Raw genomic sequence first — 14,706 nt, forward strand, 5'->3', positions numbered from 1 at the left:
CCCTCCGCAGGGAGAGGGGATTTATGTCCTGCTCCAGGCCCTGCCTGCACCGCAAATGAAGCAGCACTTAATTAACAGGCGCCTTGGGAGTTTGCAAAGCTGTCAGGATAAACCCGCCCCTCTCCCCCCTTTCCCTGCCCTGGAGGCAGCAGCTTGGGGCACAGACACCTCTCCATCATCACCCCTGGGCATGGCACACATGGGGGGCACAAGGGAACCCCCCAACCCGCAGTTTTGGGCTGGCTTTGCCCGGCCCTGGCTCGCTGCTGGAACCCAGTGCCCATTCCTGTGCCCACCTCCCTCCTGCACAGCCCCAGGCTGCTGCACCACGGGGGCTCCACACTCGGGGACCCTCCTGCTCCCCACAGCCCAGGCTCTGGGTCTTTCCCAAGGACTCTCATTTCTTTTTTTGCTCCTCAATTAAGGGCTGGAGTGACAGCATCTGAGCGGAAAGGCAGGAGGAGGGAACAAAGCCGGCCCTGCAGGCTGGGAGGGGACGGGTGTGATGCCCTGGAGGGCACAGCCGGGACTGGGCAGCTGCAGCAGTGGGGTCTGGGGGTGCTGCTGGGCCCCCCCAAAGCTCCGGGAACAGCCCTGGGCTGCTGCCATCAACAGCAGAAGAGCAGGAGGCTGCAGGCTTGGCAGGGAACGCCTGGGCTGCTCGTGGGGCTCTAGCAAGGAGTCAGCAGCTCCAAATGGGATCCCCTGGGCTCTGGGTGGGAGACACAGGGAGCTGCAGGGAAATGGGGAGGGGACAGAGGGTCAGCAGTGCCCTGGGGAGCAGTGGGGACAAGCCAAAGACCCCCATGGGCTCCCCCAAGCTACCTGGGCTGAGCACATTGCCTGCCCTGAGCGCTGGCTCCCGCAGGGTGCAGAGCGAGACCCCCTGGAGGAGCTGGGGACAACAAAGCCCCGGGAGGCAGGGCCCCTGCTGGCCCTGCAGATGGCCAGGGGGGGTTAAGCCTGTGGCCAGCTGGGCAGCCCTGGGAAATGGGAAATGGGGCAGCCCTGGGCCCCTGCCCCACGGGGAGGGGGCTGCAGCCCGATCCCCTGTGCTTTGGAGGGCAAACACAGCCCTCCAGGGGAGGATCTGCTGCACCGGGGTGGTTTGGGGTGTCCCAAAAGCAGCTGCCCGAGGCAGGACCCCCCCTGCCCCAGGACACGGCTCCCCAGGACAATCTGCTGCACCCTCTGTGAGGAGATGCCTGAGCAGCAGCTGGGACAATGGCAGACAAGGAGAGAGGGGGGGGAAAAAACCTTGGCAATTTTCTGCAGGTTTCTATTTAACCTGGAGACAAAGAGCGGCTTTGTGCGAGGGAGGGACAGAGGCTGCGCATGGAAATTTCTTGGCTTTTCCCCTTAACCGGGGTTTTTTCACCACCTCCAAATTTAGGTAACTATAAAACGCAGTAAATGCCTGTTAATGTTTTATTTGCTCCAGATTTTTTGGTGCCGGGAGCTCCCAAACTCCCTGGCAGAGCACGGGGAGGGGGCGGGCAGAGCTGAGCCCCCCTCCACGTGAGGCCAGGCCGCTGGCCGGCCGCGGGGGATTACTCCTGCCTGAGAAGGGAGCTTAGCTGCCTCAGAACCAGGAGTAAACTGAAACCCCATAAACATGCAGAACAAAGTCCGGGAAAGCTGCTGCCTCCAGCACCGAGCGGGGCCACGGGGGATGCTCCTGAGTGCCACGGGGAAGGACAGACACCTTGTCCCCCAGGATCCACGCCCCTGGGGACCCCAAAACCCCCTGAGGTGAGGTCAGAGCCTGCCCCTGAGAGATGCTGGTGGCTCAGGCCTGGCTGCAGGTCCTGGCCCAGAGCTGGCCCTTCCCATCCCACACGTCCTGCTGGGAACATTTTGTTCCCACCAGTCGGCTCCAGAGCCAAGGGACGGATCCTGCCCCAGCCGGGCTCCTGCTGTGGCACTAATTGGGCCGCCCTGGTGAGAACCGTGTCGGGAAATGTTTCCAGAGGTTATTGTTAGCCCTGGCATGAGGCTGGCGAGGAACCAGCTCCCTCCTCTCCAACCTCTCCTCCTCCTCCACTGCCACCGCCTGACGCAGCTCCCAAACCCTCCAGGGCTCCTCATGCACCCCAAAATTCACCTGTGCTCCATCAGCCTGAACACCCCAACACTTCTCTCAGCGCCACAGCTGGGGTTGGGGCTGCAGGTCTTGCTCTCCTGGCAGCACAGAGCCATCCTTACCCCAAACACTGCCAGGAAACCTCTTCCAGGAAGAGCAATCTCCCGAGAAAAACATGTTTACCACTGTCAACCGCATTGTTTACAGATGCGGGGAGCAGGCACGCCAGTGGAAAAATCTCAGCAATGGTCCCTGGCAGGGAAGCTCTGCCCGGGCTCCCCTCTGGAGCTGCAGCTCCCCAGGGACCATGCCTGGCTCTGGGGTGCCACCTCGCAGGGTGTGACCTGGCACCAGGGCACCTGCTGCCCCACTCAGAGCTGGCATCACCCAGGCATCTCCCAGGGGGCTGGTGCAGCTGCAGAGGGGCCACTTGCCAGCTGCCAGCTCCCACCCTGAGCCCTGAGGGGACCCCAGGGCACCTCGCAGCGCCGTGCCCATGCCGGCCACACCGGCAATCTGCCTCCCAGGGTTCTGCTGGGGGGAAGGGGGAGCGAGGCTTAAAAAGCAGAGCAGTGCCCACAGACCAGACATTCTTGGGTAATTAGAACCAAAAGGAGCGAGTCTCAGTCCCGCTGCCGGCTCTGGTTATTCTCTGCCTCGCCGAGGGGAGAGGCTCCGAGGCGCCGGAGCGGGGCTCTCTGCCAGGACCAGCCATGCCCAGGGCCAGGAGACCCCCTTAGCCCATCCCTGAGCCTTGGGGTGCCCCACACTCAGCTGGAGCAGAGATTTGGACTGCACAAATCAGCCAGCCCCGGCTTTGAGCCCCCACCTTGGGCATTTCCAGCTGGGAGCAACACCGGAGCATCCCAAGGGTTTCTGTGGGGTGCATTCATCCCTAGCACTGCCAGCTGGCAAAAGCTGAACCCAAGGTTCTTCCCAGGGCCAGGCAACTCCCTTGGCCCATCCCTGAGCCTTGGGGTGCCCCACACTGCAGAGCTGAGCCAGCCTGAGGCAAGGAGCACCTCTGGCCACTGCCACCAGCCCTGCTCCTGGGGGACAGCAGGTATAACAAGGGGGGAGATGTCCTGGTCACAGACTGCACTCCCCAGCTCCAAAATCCAAAATCTCCCAAATCCAGAGATTTGGACTGCACAAACCACATGAGCCAGCCCCAGCTCTGAGCCCCCACCTTGGGCATTTCCAGCTGGGAGCAACACCAGAGCATCCTGAGGGTTTCTGTGGGGTGCATTCATCCCTAGCACTGCCAGCTGGCAAAAGCTGAACCAGTACCTTGCACCCAAACCTTCACCCCCACTAGTGAGCCCAGGGTCACCCCAGTGGGGCCAACAGGGTGGGAGCAGCCTCACACACATGCCAGGTTACAGATTGTCACAGGGAATGACCCCAACGGGGGACACAGCCCCCAGGGCTCTGTACCCTCCTCCAAACCAACAGGTCAGGGTTTGCCACAATTTTCTCCAGGTTTAAAATGTCCCCAGGCACTGCTGTGCCCACACAAACCACTTTGGGGACAACACATGCCATGTCCCCAGAGGCACCAGCTCCCAGGCAGCTGGGTGACACCAAAAGTGGCATTGGGGACACACCGGTGGCCCCACAGCTGAACACACACCAGCTGCAGAGAAGAGCAGCTTGTGTGACCCAGGAGGAACAGAAAGGAGGGAGGGGGGCACCAGGCCATGCTCTTACCTTGCTCGGGCAGGGTGGGGGCCGGCCGGGCAGCGGAGAGCGCGGCTGCGACCAGCACAGCCCAAAGGATGAGGCACCGCCAGGTCCACATCCCACTGCTGCAGCTACTGCTCGGCGACTGGGCTCCGCAACTGCCACTCCATGGGGGCCCTGGGCGGGAGCAGGGGCGTCTCCGCAGGGCTGGCAGCCCCTACAAGCTGTGAAGGAGGAGAGCAGAGTCAGGCAGGGCCAGCTCCCCCACACCCCACCATCCACCACTTGTGATGTTCCTCCCGCATCCAGCGCAGACAGCAGGATGCCTCTGGATCAAGGGACATCCTGGATCAAGGGACGTCCCCAGACTGCAGTGGCAGGTCCCCACAGACCCCTCAGCAGCCTGACACGAGCTGGCACTGACTGGCAGGGTTATGTTTCCCTGTGTAAAAGCGCTGATGTGTCAAGAGTGAAACCGCTGGCAAAGCAGAACCGAGTGCAGCAAAATTTCCCAGAATGGTGAGAGAAACATTAACGACACTTAAAGAAAGGGAGATTCCTGCTCTCCTCTTCCTGCACTTTGTCAGATGTTGCTGAACCATGGCTTCACTGAGGGAAATCCCTTACCCAGAGCAAAATCTCATGTTGTCTGTGCCACCCCTAGCAGAGCAGCTCTCACTGCCAACTCCAGCCCCTGCCATTCCCTATAGGATCCATAGGGCACACAGCAGCCACCCCCTTGGAGAGGCCTTCCTGGAGCCAGAGGGTCAGCCAGCTGCAGCCCATCTCTTTCCACCAACAGCTGTTTTTGAAGTGGCTGTGTGGGGAGAAATCCCCCGGCATCCAGGGCCAACTCTGCAACTCGCTCTCGTCCCTGCCAGCTCTCACACTCAGGTCCCCATCCCTTTCCAGGGGACTGCTCCAGAGGCGCAGGGCAGCTCCAGAGCTGGGTTCTGGCACAGCTGGGAGGCCCAGAAGAGCCTGATCCCGCCTCGGGGTGCTGTGGGGGCGTGCCCTCCACGGCCCTCATTCCTCCTTCCCTCTGACCATCCCTCCTTCTCTCCATGCCAGCAGCGTGGAGCTCTTCCAAGACACGTTCCAGGGGGACGCTGGAGCCCAAACCCAGCCGCCCCCGGCCAACTGCTCCGAGCCTGGCGGATGGGAACGAGCCCCTGTGCTCCACCCCCGCGCCACATCTGCACCTCGGCAGCAGCCTGGGATGAGGTCCCGAGGCTGGCCATGGCTGACGGTCCCGCCGGGCTCTGAGAGGAGATCCTGCCCAGCCATTGCACAACGCGCGCAGCCCCGGCCAGGGCGCCGCTGCCAGCGGTGGCTTTCTGTCTCTCTGGGACAGTTACAAGGACAGGACAGGATACCACGCCACAAACCCTTCCCCATGGCACTTCCTAGGGCACAGCTGTGCCTCCAGGCCCCTCAGCCCCTGCCGAGCATCCCAAGCTCACCCAGCTGCTCTCCCCGCGTGCCGTGCCGTCCCCGACCTGCCGCGGGAACAGGCGTCAGGCTGAAGTACACACTGTTAAAAACAGTGAGTAATAATTGTAGTGAGTAATGAACTGCTACTCATCCTCCCCACGCACTCGGTCTACGGAGCTCTGGCCTCTCCTGCTCCAGTGTGAGGCCCTGTGCCTGGAGAAGTGGCTTTTCCTCAAGGATGGGCTGAGCAGCCACAAGCCCCAAAGGGTTTAGATCCTCCAAAAAGCCTCTGCACCCAAAGGAAACCCAGCTGGCGTGTAGTTGTGGGGGCTCCAGTTGCCTCCTTCCTGCCCAACTGCTCTGGCTGGCACAGGAGTATTTGGGACCCAAACTGTTGACACAAGGAGTCGGGCAGGGAAAAGGGCACCCAGCAAACACCGGTGTTATCTCCAACACCAGCGCTCCCAGGCACTGGGTAATGCTTGGAAATAGTTATTGAATGTTCAGGATTTATCAGGGTTTGGAAAGGGGAGGTGGAATTCTTTGAGGGAGGGGGCGGGGGGGGGGAGGAAAAGTCTTTGGTATTTCTGGAAATTATTTTCTGTCTCTCGATGGCTTTGTTTATGGCCAGCACATGCTCCCCGGAACATGCCCTAATGCGGAGCGTCTGCGTGGGCCTCCCGAGCCGGCCCCGCGCCGAGGGGAGGGATGGAGGGATGGAGGAGAGCCCAGTGCCTCCAGTTCCTGAAAAATGAGTCAGTGCTGGCTCGCGCACAGCAGAGCCCTTCTCCAGATACACCTCGGAGCGGGCGCCTTCCAGCTGATTCAGGGGCTTGACAGCAGGATATTTCCATGGCGTAGGGATGGCTCGGCAGCACAGAGCTGTCCCGTGGCTCAGAGGGTCACTGGCAGGGAGGGAGGAAGGGAGGAACACAGGGAAGGGTGCCAGGACCCAGCAAGAGCACACAGGGATGGTCGGCTTCCCAGGGCAGCAAGGGAGGGTGCAGCAGCCACGGCTTTGCTGGAGGGCAGCAGGACTGGGACGCACCCTGCCTGCTCCTTCTGGACAGGTTCAGCAGCACCCGAGGGAATCTCGGTGCTCAGAGATGCTGGAGAGGCAGCACAGACCTCTTCCTCCTTCCCAAGGGAAAAGGGGAGACTGGGGAACCCCAAGACACCTGCCCTCATGGCTCCTTGGTGTCCACATGGGAAGGAGGCAAGGAAGTGGGGAGAGCGCTCCTACCTGTGCAAACACCAGCATGGCTCTTTTCCGTGTTTATCCAGCTTTTATATAAATCCCAACAGGAAACCATTTGCTCTGGAGGATGGCAGCTTGAGCAGGGTGGGTCTCTGGCTCCTGTTGGGTGCTGGGCACCATCCCCACTGCCCGTGGCCCCAGCACACTGCAATTTACTGCTCCGGGGTGGATTCAAACAACTAAAAACAGAAGCAGCTAGAGAGGAGCCAGGGCTAAGTGCCCCTCGGAGACCTGCCTCCAAAACTGCAATTACAACCAACCATTACACCCACGGAGCTATTTCAGAGTGGTGATGGACAACCCTGTGCCCATCCATGCACCCTCCAGGGGCACACACTCCCTTGTGTGCCAGGAAAGACGTTCTCACACTGCCTTTGCACTCCAGTGTGTCCATGAGGAGTCTTGTGCAACCTGTTCCCCCCTGTCCTCAGGGACCCCGAGGGCTGCACTTTCACTCCTCACATCTCCCACAGCCCTGAGTCACAGGGCTGAGCTGTCCCAGGGACGTGGCACAGACAGGACTTTCCCACTTGCACAGCAGATGCACTCCATGGTTGTGAGCTGAGTGGGGAAGCCCCTTCCTGCCCTGTCCATCTCTGGAATGCATGTGAGGTGCCAAACACAGGAGCTGGTGCTGGAGCAGGGTGTCCAGCCAGGGTTGGAGCCCTGCAATGCTGTGATATCTGCAGGGGAGCCCTGATCTGATCGCTGGGTGCTGGCTGTGATGGGCTGGCTGCTGCCATGGGCTCGCTGGGCTGGGGGCTCTGCTTCCTTTCCTCTGCCTCCCTGCTGGGGCAGGGATGGCCTGAGGCAGTCACCACGGCTGCCTTGGCACCAGTGGGTAACACAGCAGGCAGGAAAAGAACAGGGACAGGCCAAACCCAACAGGGAGAAGAGTCTGAGCTCAGCTCCTGGTCTGCACAGCACCAGGAGCCCGAGGTGGCAGAGTGCGCCCAAGCAGGCACGGTCCCTGTCCCTCAGGAGGGGAGGTGGTGACTGCCAGCAGACCACCCTGCCTGGCACAGATGCCCCTCAGCTCCAAAGCAGATGAGAAGAGGCTCCTTTTCCTCTGAGGCACAACAAAAGCAGCCCTCCAGCTGCCCTTGGGGAAGAAGGACACGCCAAAGGCACAATCCGTGGGCAGCAGCAGCGAAGCCTTTCCCTTGCCTGGTGCTCCGTGCCCCAACCTGCGGCTCAGGTCAAGAACCAAGTATTTGCTGAAATAAAAAGCAAACACAACTGCACATGGAACTGTAGGGAAAAACTGTAATGCTTAAAGCAGACACACGCTTGGAAAAATAAATATCCAACTGTGCAGCATAAAGAGCATGTTAACCCTTCCCAGCTGGCCGCCAGGACTTCAGGGCTACCAGGGGCACCTCCAGCACCGAGCTGTGGGCTGGAATCCAGTGGTGGGAGAGCCTGGGACATGGGGCAGGAAGGACAGGGAAAGGCCCAGCCTCACCCACAGATCTCCATAAAACCATCGCAGTTCTAGAAGCATCCTCACACTCAGGGATCCCTCCCTTCCTGAAGACTTGATTTTCAGATCTACAGAACAACCACTGGTATCCAAAAATCTATACTGGGATGGTTGCCCTGACTGCTTTGGGAGGAGACTGGGAGAGGGACAAGGACAGGGACACTGGGACACAGTCACTGCCATCCCAGGCAGGGACAGAACCCCATTGCCCAGCCTGGGAGGGAGCTGGATGGGGTCTTCACTTCATTGCACTCCTCCAAGGAAAGCCATCGGGAGGGGAAGGACACACATTTGCCATCACACCCAGAAGAAGAAGGTCCCCAAAGGGGCAGAAAGTTGGATTTTCAGGATGGGATGAGCCTCTGCAAGTGGCCCCTTCCAGCAGCCAGGACTGGGGCTGGAGACAATAGGGCTCCTGGCTCAGGTTATGTTTCTAGGTGGGTAAATAAAGAGGGAGCTCTGGCAGTGACCCTTCCCACACAGCCCAGGGCAGGCACCTCGTGTGTGGAACAGCCCAGACGAGGCTCCCGCCGGCCGCCTTCACTCGTGCCTGCACCCTGCCGGGGCAGGGGCGATTTATTTTAATCCTCTCGGAGCAACACAAGGGAAAGGCAGCAGTGCATGCCAGCCAGCACAGGGATTAAGGGAGGAAGTGCTCCTGAGTGGGGAAGATGGCTGCTAGCCAGAGCAGGGGGCTGCAGGGCCCACGCTCCTGCGGCGTCCCCGGGCAGCGCGGGGGGGCTCTCGCTGTGCTGGCATCCAGCATCCACCGCTGGCACCCGGAGAGCCCCAAACCACCGCCTCCACCTGCCCTCCGGCCGGGAGCTGGGTTCACTGAACCGCTTGGGTTTAAACATTGCCGGGCAGGGAGCAGCCCCGGCCCGCCGCGATCCGGCACACGGGCCAGCAACTCGGCGATCCGGGCACAGAGGGAACGGCGAGGCAGCCCGGCATCACCTGAAGGCGGACACGCTCTGCTCCGTGCTCACACGAGGCCGTGTCTCCCGGCCCCCAGAACTCACAGAAACCACAACCAAAGCGCTCTGCAGCCGATCCCCCCGGGTGCCGAGGGCCACCGCAGCGGTCACCCGCCACCGCAGGTGTCGCCTCCCCGCACTCCCGTGGGCGGACGAGCGGTTCCCGGAGCCCGGCACAGCGCGGGGAAGCGGCGGCTCCGGGAGCCCCACCGGCGTGGACACACAAAGGGAAGCACCAGCCCTGGGACGGCGTTATTCCAGCGCCTCCATTCCCGCTGCCCGCTCCGGGATCCCAAAACTGAAGCACAACCAAATCCAGCTCCTTCTCCATTTTTTTTTTTTTCTGGAAGCCGCAAGGCTCCCGCTCAGGTACTTTTCGGGAATAAGGGGCCAGGCAGCGACTCGGAAAACGCCCCCCGATTCCCGCCAGGCTGCCCCGCGGCCGGGAGGGGTTTCGGGCTCGGGACGGCGGGGGCGGTTCCAGTCTCGGTTCGGCCGATGGACGGGGTCGGACCCGCCGCCTTCCCAAACTGCTGCCCGCCCGGGAACGGCCCCGGGCCCCGCAAACCTCCCGGTCCCTCGAGGCGGAGCCCCCCCCCGCGCCGGTACCGCCGTCGAGCCGCCCCGCCGGGGCAACGAGGCGCATCTGGGGGGGGGGGGGGGGGGGTTCGGTCCCGTCCCCCGCCCGAGCCCCCGGGGCACAAAGCGACGCCCCGCGGTGCCGGTGTCGCCCTCCCCGCGCCGAGCGGCGGCCGTTACTCACCGGAGCCCCGCGGGCGGCGGCGGCGGCGGCGCGGTGCCGCCGCTCCCGGGAACAATGGAGGGGAGCCCCGGCCGGGGCGAGAGGCGCAGCCCCGCCGCCGCCGCGCTCACAGCGGCCGCCCCATGGCAGCCCCGGTCCGGCCCGGCCGGCGGAGGCGGCGGGAGGCGCTCCCGGAGCCGCTGCCGGACGCGCTCCCGAAGGCGCGGCCGCCCCGACGCCGCCGCTGCCGCTGCCCGCCCGCCGCGTCCCGCCGAGCGCCCGCCGCCGCCGAACTAAGGCGCTCCCGCACCGCCCCGCCGACAGCCGCGACTCCTCCTCCGCCTTCCTCCTCCTCCTCAGCGGCCTGATGGGGCTTGTAGTCACAGCCGGAGCGCCCCCCCACCTGCAGACCCCGGTGCCGTTCCAGCGACCCCCGGGGATTTGCGGGCGGTGGTTGCCCCGAAGGCAGCGCAGGGATGCTGGCCGTGATGCTGCCCTCACCTCTGCACCCTTGCCCTGCGGGTGTTGCCGGCCCCAGGGGAGCCTCAGGCCCCGTGGGTGCAGTTTGGGGTGGGGGGCTTGCCTGCACCCCTGTGCAAGTCTCGGTCTGGAGGCAGCAGGATGGGCAGAGCTCTGGGCAGCCTGGAGCCCCCCAGCCAGCCCCTCTGCAGAGCAAGGCCCAGAGTGGATGTTTAAAGAGTCCCAAATCAGCCCCAAGTCCTCCCAGGAGCCACCACAGCGCTTTTACACAGGGAAACATAACCTTGCCAGTCAGTGCCAGCTCGTGTCAGGCTGCTGAGGGGTCTGTGGAGACCTGGTGCTGCAGTCCCTGCCCTTCCCGGCTGTTTTCACTGAGGTTTGGAGCAGGAACGTGGCAGCTCTAACACAGAGCTCCCCAAAACCCTCCACATGCACTTTTGGCTTAGTCTCAGCTGGGGCCACACTCAGTCCCCAAGCCAAAAGGCAGAGTGGGATATTGTCACACCAGTGAGCCCAGCATGACTTCTGTACTCCCCAGCATGGAAGGCCAGCTCACAGAGCCCCAGTTTGGGCACCCAGATGAGCTCCCCTAAAGCTGGGCTGGCTCAGGGCGATGCAGGGCACCCAAATGAGCTCCCCCAAAGCTGGACTGGCTCAGGGTGGTGCAGGGCACTCAGCCTCCATGCAGGAAGCCCTGTGGGAGCAGTCATGAGCCCAAGTCAGGGCATCCCAGGATGAAGACATCTCCAGTCAGCAGGGGAAGACCTGCCGAGGCAATGTGTAAGTGATTAAGTTATAAGAGGGAAGAGGACAGGCTGAATTAGCCCTGTCAGTCACTGGTGGTAGATTTGAACCAAATGCTGGGCATCCATCCCCAGGAGCAGCCTCCTCCTGCTTCAGGCACCCGTTCAGCTCCCCACGCCAAGACCTGTGGAATATTTCCCTTTCAGATCTGACAGATTTGTGGGCAGGGAGAAGGGGGGAAGGTAACACACCTGCTGGGATGTTCTCCCAGCAAGCTGGAGATGGGAAGTGTTTCAATGAGCCCAGCCCTACACGTGCACAACTCACCCAATGTACATTTAGGGTGCAGTCACCCATGCCCAGCCCTGCCTTCCTCATGGCCCCACACCCAGGAGCTTTGGGTGAAGGTTCCAAGGCTGCTGGGGGACCCACAGCTGCTGGACCCTTCTATCCATGACTCCCACTGGGCTTCTGTCCCAGCCTTTTCTATGCTGGCTCCAAAACAGACCTTACAGGTCTCATGATGGACAGGCTCTGTGGCTGCTGGTCATTTGGCAAGGTTTTCTGCATGATTTCATCAAGAGGGCACAAGTTCTTGGGCCTTTCTCAATAAAGGTGCTTGGAAATGGCAGAAAATGAGGAAAACCACCCCCTGCTCCCAGGAGGCTCCAGGATCTGGCTGCATCCTTGGCCTCAAGCATCATGTTGGGGCTCAGTGACCATGAGCTGTCAGCATCTGGTGGCACGAATTGTGCACAAGCAAGTCCTTCAGGATGGACAGGGACCCTGCAGGGTGTCACACAGTGTCCCTCAGGATGTCACACACAGCTCCTGGCAGGGTGTCACACACTGTCCCTGCAGGGTGTCACACACTATCCCTGCAGGGCGTCACACACAGCCCCTGCAGGGTGTCACACACAGCCCCTGCAGGGTGTCACACACACGTGTGCACACATGCACCCCCTCCAGCCCCACGTGTGCCCTCCTGCACACTCAGTGCTGTCAGTCTGCCCGCCTCCACTTGCCAGCCCAAGGCCACGGGGTGGCCTTCATCCTCCTCCTCCTCCTCCTCCTCATCTGCTGCCTCCACATGCCGGCTCCCAGCTGCGGCATCGGAAGCAGCAGAATCCAGCACGGGCAAAGCTGAGCCCTCCCCAAATCCAGCACAGGCAAAGCTGAGCCCTCCCCAAATCCAGCACGGGCAAAACTGAGCCCTCCCCAAATCCAGCAGGGGTAAGGCTGAGCCCTCCCCAAACCCAGCACGGGCAAAGCTGAGCCCTCCCCGTCCCACCGGGCTGGCTCCCCCACGTCCCCAGAGAGGCTCCAGTGGGAACCGGGCTGCGGAGAGGGGGCACAGAAAGGGCTGAGCCGGCAGAGGAGAGGCCCCGCACAATAGAGCGGCTCCCCCCCTGACCTTGCCTTCCCCGTGAAAGATCTGCAGCTCTCTCCTCCTCCCCACTACAAAGGGGCTCCTTTCAGCCCCTAATTCTGCATTTAGAAAACAAAAGCAGATGCATCTAGTTTAGGTTTGGAGAGGGGGGGGGAGGCAAGAGCAAATGCTGAAGAACAAAGAGCTTTCCCTGACAGATCTGACTGACAAAGACTTTGTCAGCTCCATCTCTCCCTGAAAAGGCTGGAGCCCATCAGGGTGCGGGGCTCCTGGCAGGCAGCTGGCGGCTCCCAGCCCGGCCGGCAGAGCAGAGCAGAGCACACACACGTGTGGGACGTGCCCCAGCCCCGTGGGGCAGAGCTGAGTGTACACATATGTGCACTCGTGCTCACAGGGACCCGGCCTGGGGCTGGGGATGGGGCAGGACACGCCTGTGTGTCCCCAGATGGGAGCCAGCACCACGGGCAGGCTGTGCCTGTGTCACCCTCTGTCCTAACCCCCAGGTGTGGGAACCAGGACATCCCTCTGGCTGTCCAGGATGGCCAAGACCCCTGCCAGGGGGCTCAGAGACCCTGGCATAGAGCCCAAAATGCCCCTGTGGGTTTGATTATGACCCATGGAGCAAATTACCAACCTTAGATGAAGATCTGCAAGCCATGACAAATTAAGTAGAATGATAGTGAATTTATCATAGGGTGAAAATGTAGATTTTAGGGTTTTTGGTATGGGGGTTCAGGAGGCAAGATGGAGGGAACTGGGCATGTCCAGCCTTTCTCCTTCTTCTTCTTGGCCTCCATCTTCTGCTGCGATGGTGGCACTTTTGGATTGGTTTAGAGTAGAAGCTCAGTGTCTAACACAGGTGATAGGCATTGGACAGTAATTGTAAACATTGTACAGGTAGTATTTAGTATAAAGACATAACCCTGCCCTGGGGCAGGCAGAGTGCCTGGAACTGTCCTGCTGGATGGACCTCGGCAGGGCAGGAGAAAGAATTTTTACAGATAAGACACAATAAAGAACCTTGAGACCGAGAAATGAAGAGCCCTGACTCCTTCTTCAAGCACTGGGCTGGGAAAAGAGACTTTGGAACTTTTCTTGGGGTCACTGTGAGCAGCAGAGATCCCCACACCCAGGATGTCATTTCCCACTGTCCCCTCCCAGCCAGGCTGCAGGGTTTGCTCTCCTCCAGGTGTGTTGGCTGCCCTTGGCAAAGCACTTCCCATCATCTGCAACATCTGAGTCACAGAGAGCAGCCTGGCACCCTGCCCAAGGCTGGCAGCTCCGCTCTGGCATGCAGGGATGGGGTTTGCTGATGCCACCTCTAGGAGAACTCGAGCCCCTCTCTCTGTCCAGCCCAGACTTTTGGACCCAAACTGGCTTTTTCTTTTTCTTTTCTTTTCTTGGTGTCATCTCAACACCATAACCTCTCCCACCCACCACTACTTGGCTGCTCCTCTGGGAAACACAGGTTTATAGGAGCCCCTGGCTGCCAAACTGCCCAAACATCATCTTCTTCATGAGGAGAGGGCCTGTTCCAGGACCAGCAGTGCTTGGGGCACCATAGCTGCAGTTTTAGGATACCTGGCAGGAGCTGATTGAGCAAGCTCACCCAGGGAATGCAGAACACCAATGGCACCTTCAAAGCACCCAGCCCAGCTGGTTTTGCCATTTCCTTGGCATTCTTGTGGTATCTCATTTTTAATCACAGCTACACCACACAGCCAATAAAGGTGCTTGGAAATGGCAGAAAACGGGGAAAATGTGGGATGATTATCTACTGCAGTGCATCTCCTGTGCTGGCAGAGCTTGACTTCTGCCCCCCATTGATTTGCAGAGGGAAATTAATGATGTTTGTTTGACATTGCCCCTGTGGCACTGAGGCTGAGCTGCTGTATGAATGTTATTCTGTTCCAGCCCAGCTTGCTCAGGGGCTGGGGTGTTTAATGAGCTGTCCCAGGGGACCTCCAGCTCTTCCCATCCCTGATGCTTGCTGAGGCTTCTCGGGCTCCATGGGAGTGCCCACACAGCCAGGCAGGTTCAGAGGGCTGGGGATGGAGAAAGGACAGGCTCTGGTGCTGCTCAGCTGCCCTGGTGACACCAGCACACCCAGGACTGTCTCTAGAGCCAGGGCAGGGCCAGGACACTGCCCATCCTGTCCCCTCTGCTCTCCACCCTGAGAAATCCTCCTGCTATCTCTGGATTGGCCCCAAAAGATCTCCAGGGGCAGATAAAGGTGCTGAAGTCCATCAGAGCAGCAACAGCCACCTCCTCAGGCTGTTATCTCCTCCTCACAGGGGGAGGACACTCCAGATAAGAGATGTCAGTAATTTACAGCCTTTACAGTGGTGCAGGCACAAGACAAATCTCTTGGGGGTTCTCCTCAGATGAGGACTCTCTCTCCCCTTATCTCACCCCTCCAGCAGTGCCCACAG

The 14,706-nt window shown here is 60.8% G+C and overlaps 1 protein-coding gene across 3 annotated transcripts in view; it reads right to left on the reverse strand.

Moving 5' to 3' along the window:
- Nucleotides 1-9,957, reverse strand: part of FGFR1 (fibroblast growth factor receptor 1) — a 34,781-nt gene extending 24,824 nt beyond the window's left edge. For 2 of the 3 annotated variants that reach the window (XM_054650508.2, XM_077191641.1), the window contains exons 1-2: nt 9,682-9,956; nt 3,794-3,990 (exon numbers count right to left, since the gene is read on the reverse strand). In XM_054650508.2, the coding sequence (XP_054506483.1) occupies nt 3,794-3,884 (91 nt within the window). In that variant the 5' untranslated portion in view covers nt 3,885-3,990; nt 9,682-9,956. Of the gene's footprint in view, nt 1-3,793; nt 3,991-9,681 lie in introns of all 3 variants that reach the window. The other variant, XM_077191642.1, reaches the window with a different exon arrangement.
- Between the last annotated feature and the right edge of the window lie 4,749 nt (nt 9,958-14,706).

Source organism: Agelaius phoeniceus, chromosome 30, assembly GCF_051311805.1.
Source record: "Agelaius phoeniceus isolate bAgePho1 chromosome 30, bAgePho1.hap1, whole genome shotgun sequence".
Lineage (NCBI taxonomy): Eukaryota > Metazoa > Chordata > Aves > Passeriformes > Icteridae > Agelaius > Agelaius phoeniceus.